This window comes from Struthio camelus, chromosome 18 (genome assembly GCF_040807025.1).
Source record: "Struthio camelus isolate bStrCam1 chromosome 18, bStrCam1.hap1, whole genome shotgun sequence".
In the NCBI taxonomy this organism is placed as follows: Eukaryota; Metazoa; Chordata; class Aves; order Struthioniformes; family Struthionidae; genus Struthio; species Struthio camelus.
Window position 1 is genome coordinate 19,625,601 of NC_090959.1, and position 7,120 is coordinate 19,632,720.

At 49.2% G+C, this 7,120-nt stretch overlaps 2 protein-coding genes across 5 annotated transcripts in view; both read right to left on the bottom strand.

Moving 5' to 3' along the window:
- The window catches only part of CDH22 (cadherin 22), a 127,505-nt gene extending 120,783 nt beyond the window's left edge, over positions 1-6,722 (bottom strand). For both annotated transcript variants that reach the window (XM_068912093.1, XM_068912089.1), the window contains exon 1: positions 6,621-6,722. The gene's annotated coding sequence lies outside the window, so the exon portion shown is untranslated. The remainder of the gene's footprint in view (positions 1-6,620) is intronic.
- SLC35C2 (solute carrier family 35 member C2) lies at positions 2,017-6,926 on the bottom strand. Of its 3 annotated transcripts, none has more exons than XM_068912094.1 (8): positions 6,852-6,926; positions 5,442-5,505; positions 5,145-5,217; positions 4,789-4,957; positions 4,418-4,501; positions 3,905-4,080; positions 3,068-3,197; positions 2,017-2,921 (listed from the first exon to the last, which is right to left on the bottom strand). In XM_068912094.1, exons 3-8 carry the CDS (start codon positions 5,208-5,210, stop codon positions 2,797-2,799), a joined length of 750 nt encoding a protein of 249 aa, XP_068768195.1. In that variant the 5' UTR covers positions 5,211-5,217; positions 5,442-5,505; positions 6,852-6,926; the 3' UTR covers positions 2,017-2,796. The 3 variants fall into 3 exon arrangements, with proteins under 3 accessions (XP_068768195.1, XP_009671861.1, XP_009671839.1); XM_009673566.2 differs by lacking the exon at positions 6,852-6,926 and adding an exon at positions 5,878-6,480; XM_009673544.2 differs by lacking the exons at positions 5,442-5,505; positions 6,852-6,926 and having other exon boundaries at positions 4,789-5,182.
- Between the last annotated feature and the right edge of the window lie 194 nt (positions 6,927-7,120).

The following is a 7,120-nucleotide window of genomic DNA, read 5'->3' on the forward strand; positions in this document are numbered from 1 at the left end:
GTTTTATGAGGCTGGAGGAAGACTTTTCCCTCCGGTGAGGCTCAAGAAGTAATTAACTATTAATTATCACCAAGCTCCTCATAAGGACTTTTCTAATTCGCGGGCAGGTATAGGACAGAGATCCTCTGCCATTCCTAGCTGGCTACTAGAATAAATTAGAATAGAATTCCTTTCCAGAGCAGACAAGTGATACTCAGTTATTCCCGCAAGCAAACTGGGCTAGCTGTACCATGTGCTGTGGTAGAATCATGAAGCAGGAGACACTTTTGTGTTTCTCTTCCCATGTTTCTCCTATCTTTTTCTCCGAAGAGAAGCAAATTTTACTGAACAAGGAAAAAGATAGCTACCGAGCCTCACCAGAAACAACTTTGCGGGAAAGGGTGCAGCACTAACTGGTCTTCTCAAAAGCCATTCTTAGCACTACCTCCACTGGATTGGGTGATAGTGTCACATCTGAGTACACAGAGTTGTGTCTAGATCAGAAATGCAAAGGGTGGACCTCCTAGGCATCTCCTCTGCCTTAAAGAAGGAATAACTCTGGAAGCAACAGACTATAAGGCTCTACAGTTGACAAGAAGCACTCGCATTGGCACAGTCAAATTTCACCTTCAAGCACAGTACACGATGCAAAGCCTTGACTGTGAACAAAGTCACCTTTACCTTAGATTTGCAGGGAGCTGAAATTCCAATCTAAGAGCTATGCAGCAGAAGGATGCCCAAGATTCAGTTCTAGGACAGTGACAAGTGAAATGGAAAGAGCAGCTGCAGCATTGCTAAACACAGATCACCCACACTTTCCTAGTGGCATGCACGAGGAGTTGCAGCACTAACTGACCCAATCCAACAGGACAAAGAGATCAGATTCCTACAGGAAGCCATAATACTAAAAGCATCACTGCCCCACATCAAGTACAATATTTAGTTTTTCACCAGAACAGACAGGACTTACACCTATCAGTAGGTGTAAAGCAGGTAAATCCTGCTGGAAGCATCGTAAGTCCTAGCTATTAGGAAATCCAGCCAGGTAGACTCTGCTGGAAGCTCTGTGAATCGGCATTCAGAAAAGCACGTCGCAGAACAATTCTCAGCTCCAGGTAACACCCCAGTTGATGCACAGGATCCCTTGCTGCGCCAGCCTAGCCAGGAACTGCTGGTTCAGGAGCTTTAAGTGGGGTAGTTGCACCACCTGCTGTTTGTTCCAAAGAAAGCTACCAGCACCTATTAGAACATGATTAAAGATGATCACTATTGACAAAAGCTTTTTTCCTCAGAACCACAGTTTTTCTGCAGTACATGCTCTTGATTAAAGTCACCGAGAATGACTCTTGGTATCTGAAAATTATGATGCAAGATCAGCAGAGGGACTTGATCCAAACAGCCAAAATGGTTCAGGTTCTCAAACAGAAAACAAGAAATTCAGTTTAACTCCCAGTTCCTTTAAGAAGGGAGATCTCACTGTTATCCCTTTGGAAAGCTCTAAAATTGGGGGGGGGGGATGGGCAGGGGGGAAAAAACTACAAAAGCAAATATGGAACAAAACTTCTGAAGAGGCTAAACATTTTCCAGACATGAAAACAGCTACCTTCTCAACGCCACTTGCAGCTTAGCAGGAAGCAAACAGTTGTGTCATAAATTCTACACCCTTCCACTTTCCTAGTGGCATGCACTAGGAGTTGCAGCACTAACTGACCCAATCCAACAGGACAAAGAGATCAGATTCCTACAGGAAGCCATAATACTAAAAGTTTTCTTAGGATATGGGGTCTTGGAGATGTATAAAAACAGACAAGTCAGTCTGCTCTCTTGGCTGGCACAAATATAGCAGGCTGCAGAAGAAGATCCTCTTAATACTAGAGATCAAGGAACCTGTTCGTAGGCAAATATTTTGTGTGCCAGGCCTCAGAAATAATTGGGCACGCAGTAGGTAGCAAGGTCAATGTGAATCTAAAAGGTAGTAAAGTTCAGAAGAGTAGCCTCTGCTTGCTGAAGCATAGTTATACAATGTACAGACAGAAGGAAATCGGAAAACCATTTTATTTAAAAAAAAAAAAAAACACACACACACAACCACACCCACTCACATACTTTCTGCTACATTTACTGCTCAAGCTATACCTCCTGTGATGTTGCTCTCTTCCCTGGGCCTGCTGGGCCAGCAGTATTCACACCTCCCTGTCCTTCTCTGATCATCACTCCACTATGTTCAATTGGTCCCAACCAATAGCAGGCACTTACTTCTCACCTTATCATCCACAAAGAACACAGGTTACTAGGGTCAAAGGCTCTTCTTCCCATTGGGACAAGTCTTGGATTTATATATGATCATCTGCTCCCACTAAGAGAGGAGCTCCCACTTGACAGAACTGTAAGGAAAGCGTAGGAAGAGATATCTACCTTCCCCCTTGATAGCCAAAGCCTAAACAACACTAAAATGATCCCTGAACCACTCAACCTGCAATTGAGACATATCCATGCTCACTCTACAGTTCAGGACCTACATTCTTACTGTAGAGTCTTCAGGATTCCCTAATGAGTTTTCTATAGGATTTCCCAATCTCACCACTCCATCCTACTTCCATAGATCCAGGGCTTGTATTCCAAGTTCGCTCTCTGGGAGAGGAGCATTGCCTGTTTCACGTGCAGCCTCCATAGACCCACACTGTAGTAGAACAGGAGTACTCTCTCCAGGCCCTGGCTCTCCTTTAGGAAGTCTTGGACGGAGACTCTTGTTCCTACATAGTTGTCAGGCAGCTCCAATAAGGACACAGAGCAGGAGGCTTCGTGCTTCAGGCTCGGTCAGTGCTGTTGTGCGGTTCCAGCATCCTCTTCCTCCTCCTCCTCCCCACATTCAGTGTGACGCAGCAGCAGCTCCAGGTCAGGGTTGGAGCTGGCCTCTTTGTGTAGCTTCAGTGCTTTTTCACCTGCATGCAGATAGTCCGTTTAGTGACTAACTCACTAGAACACCCATCAAACCTGATGTTAGCAAGGAGCTGGGAGCAGATTCAGCTCCCAGTGAACTTGCAGGCATGACTATAGAGGAACAGAAAAGGATTTAAAACAGAATCACCTTTTGAATTGAGGACTTTGAGAATGATATGCAAGGAGATTCCTGAAAGACAGACAGCAAAGCCCAGCCAGTTCAAGAGACTGAGGTGGTCTCCCAGCACACGTGTGGCAAGGAGTAAAATGCAGATTTCCTGTGGAAAGAAAAAACATGAGAGGTGGCAGGGCAGGACTGATGGGGCAGGTTATGAGATGTTTTACAGCTCAGGTCTATATCAAGATGCCACGTTTGCTAATTTCCCTCAGCATATTCCCCAGTGAGGAGGGTTCTAAAAATGGATTCAAGAAACAGAATGATCTGCCAAACTCTAGGATCAGGGATTTTAAGTCTTTTGACTACATAGCTTGGCTACACAGGAATTCTGTGACTTCCAGATCAAGAATGACAAGTTTTGCATGTCATCATTCAGCTCAAAAGTACATGCACTAGACTCTTCAAAGGAGGGGAGAACGTGCCATATGAGGTCAAATGAGTTACCCCAAACCAGTGGTTTGTCCTTATCCAGGTCTGATGCAAGAGAGCGCCCTTCTTACCCACCTTCCCTCCCACAGCATCCATTGATCATGAGGCCCAAGCATTGGAGCCTCTTCCAGAGCCCAAACTTTGGACCTTAAAGGTATTTCTTGTAAAACAGCCATTAGCCTCTGCCCCTTGCTGTCAGAGTAGCAGGGACCACAGAGACTTCACTGCAGAGACTGCAAGGCAAAGCAGCAAGCTCCTGTGCAAGGAGAACGGAAATAACAGGAGATCATTTCTAGGGCTGGAAGGAAGTCCCCACCACTCAAGGGCCATTAGGGATGGCACTTGCCATCTAGTGTTAGCACAGGAACTATGCCTTACCTTAAAAATGCCAGCAATGGAAAGGGTGAGGCTAGATGTTCTGGAAACCAAGAGGAACTCAGAAAAACCTAGTCCAAAGGCAAGAATTCCACCCAAGAACAACTTCCCCATCAGAGAGAACAGCACTCCTGCTTCATGGAAACGGAAGAGCTTCTCTGATACAGACAAAGGCAGGCCTATGGAACAAGAAAGTGAGTAGAAGAGTACCTTTGCCGACACCCAGGATGCCCCACAAGACAGTGGTAGGCTGCCCACATTCCACTATCAGGTGCTTAAAGAACTCACTCTACATCCTCCTATTTCCGCAAGTGTGCCATGCTACTATTCCTCTATACTCTTTAATATTTTGCCAGTACAAAGGCTGTCTTAGTCATTTTAACTCAAGGACTCTAGCTACATCAGAAAATGTGCAGCTGTTCACTTATCTTCATGAATCATCTCAGACAAACTGCTGAGCAATCTCCCCAACCATTCCAAAAAGCTGCCCCTGCTTTCACTAATTAACTCACGCACCCTCAAACACGGCAAAGAGAGGGAAGAGCCCCAGGAACATGAGCGGCTGCAGGTGAAACATGGTATCAATGGGGTTCTGGAGTCCTGAAAGAGGAGAATCAGTAACAGACCAGGTAGCAACAAGCCAGGGACAGCATAGCTCCTGGAGCCTTTACGAGTACTGCTCCTAGACATGCACCGTATTTGTAACGCCCATCCCTACGCTGCTGCAGAGGCCAAGCCACTTTCATTGCCAGTCAACAAATGACGCTGTCCCAAGTTTCAAACACCATTCCTTACACAGGGAGTTTTGTATCTGTAGCAAGGCTACCAACTCCTCGTTCCCCTCCCCACCACCAGCACCACCACCCACTTCCTAACTCCCTACATACCCAGTTCAGCCTTCTGCATAAGTATCTGCGTGAGAGTCCAGCGAATACCCCCAAGGAAAGAAGCACACAGCACCAGCATGAACCCCTGTGTGTTGAACTGCGTAGACTTGTAGGTGAACATGAAGAGCCCCCCAGCGATGAGCAGAACCACCAGCACCAATGCCACCCTCTGGGTGAGAGCAAACACAAAGTCACTACAGAGACTCCTGGAGCTGAACAAAGACAGACACCTCCTCTCCTTCAGATCCATCCACACATCTGCATTCCTCCTCCATTTATGTATTTCTCTGTACTGTACAGCGTATTTTCCTCGGCCTGACCCTCTGCCTCCCTAAAGCATTGCATGGGACCCTTACCACTTCCTCCAGTTTGAAGAGTAGCGAAAAGAGCAAGATGAAGAGAACAGCAGAGGATTTGGTCATCGTGTAACTGTAAGGACCAAAACACACCGTCAGTCTCCTCCAATATAGTCCTTCCCAGTAAACTGTTATTAGGCACTAGGCCACCTAGTTCTACGTTGCTACCAACAAACTACTGTTGTCCCCTGCATGCCAACCCCACCAGGCCACACGCCCATCCAAGAAACTGACCCTGACAAAGCACTTTCCAAACTCCACCACAGGACTCCCAGGGAGGAAGGGATTTGTACTCACAGGGAGACAGTGACATATAGGAAGCTCCAGTTACTCAGCCCAATATCCAAGGAAGTTGACAAAGCTAAGGAAGCAAAGAAAAAATCCTAAGTTAACTTTAATTCCACAGCATAAAAAGCTCTGCCACATAACCAGGAACATAGAAAGGAGAGCAGACCTAGAAAACAACTGTTTTCCTCAGGTGAACTTTTCTATGCCAACACAACCCAGATATTCTCAGCTTTTTATATTTCTATCCGGTTCCCTGTGATTCAAGTAGAATCATACCAACAGAACACATACTACACAAGCCCAGAAACAATCCTTGTTCTCACTGTGACTGAAAGCCATCACAAATTTGCAATATTTAAAATATTTTTGAACATATCAGAGTGCAATGGCGCGTAAGGAAGAAGGCCACTGCAAGAAGTCCAAAGGGGCAAGTCTGGCAACAAACCTCATAACAGATCCTTAATCCTGGTCCAACTCTTGTTACAGTCTATTTTCCCTTGTACAAAGGTGACCGAACCAGGATGATATACTACCAATAATCGTTGAGGTAAGTAGATAGCGTTCTGTATTCTGAGCATGAGCTTCACTCGTTGGTCTCAGCTACTGCAGTTTTGTGTGTCACATATCATGAACTTACACATCATAAAGACCAAGAAGCTCCCACCAGAAAAAGCTACTGAAAAAATACAAATGCATAGCTTAATATCAACATTACAGAAAAGAAATAACTCACAGAGATAACTTACAGAGATATTCTACAATGCCCCCCTTTTATGTTCACACGCATACCAGCGGCTCCTTCAGAAAAAATTGTTCAATTCGGCCTCTATTGTTTTAACTAGTTTTATCACAGCTGATAAACACAGAACATCTAAAGCTTAACGTAAACGGCTGTATCTAGACCACGGATAGCGAAACGCACAGGACGTGCCCGCACCGCGACGCGGCTGTGCGAGCCATACTCACGCCTCTCCTCGGGTCCACAGCTGCGCAGAGGGACGTGGCGGGCACCCGGCCGGCTCCGGGGCTGCGGCGCGCCCGCGACCCCCGCCCGCGCCGCCGCCCGCGAGGAGCCCGCGGCCGCCCGAGCGCGAACCCGCCGGGGAACCGTCGGGCAAACGCTCAGCGCTTCTCTCTCGCTCCTCCGCCCCGCCGGGGCGCCCGCCGGCCCGACACCGCCGCCCCTACCTGTGGGCGCCGCCCGGCGCAGGTAGTCGGCCCAGGAGAGCTCCGGCCGCGGCCGCCCGGTGCAGCAGCGCGCCAGGGCGCGGGCCAGCGCCGAGAGCCCGAAGATGACCAGGAGATGCAGCAGGGTCATGAACAGCGGGAAGCGGAAGCTCTGCGGGAACCGACAGCCGCCCGTCACCGCCGCGGCCGTGCGCCGTGCGCCGTCCGCCCGCGCCCCCGCCGCCCCCGCACCTTCATGAGCCACTTGTTGTAGAAGGTGATGCCGATGGAGAAGCCGTAGTAGAGCAGCACAAGCGCCGCCGCCAGCGCCGCCCGCCCCAGCGCCGCGCCGCACGCCCGCGCCGCCATGCCGGCCCCGCCGCCGACGTGGCCCCGCCGGGGGCCGCCGCCCCCCGCCGCCGACGTGGCCCCGCCGGGGGCAGCCCCGCGCCGCCGACGCGGCCCCGCCCCGCGCCGCGCCGCCGACGTGGCCCCGCCGGGGGCGGCGCCGCCGCGCCCGC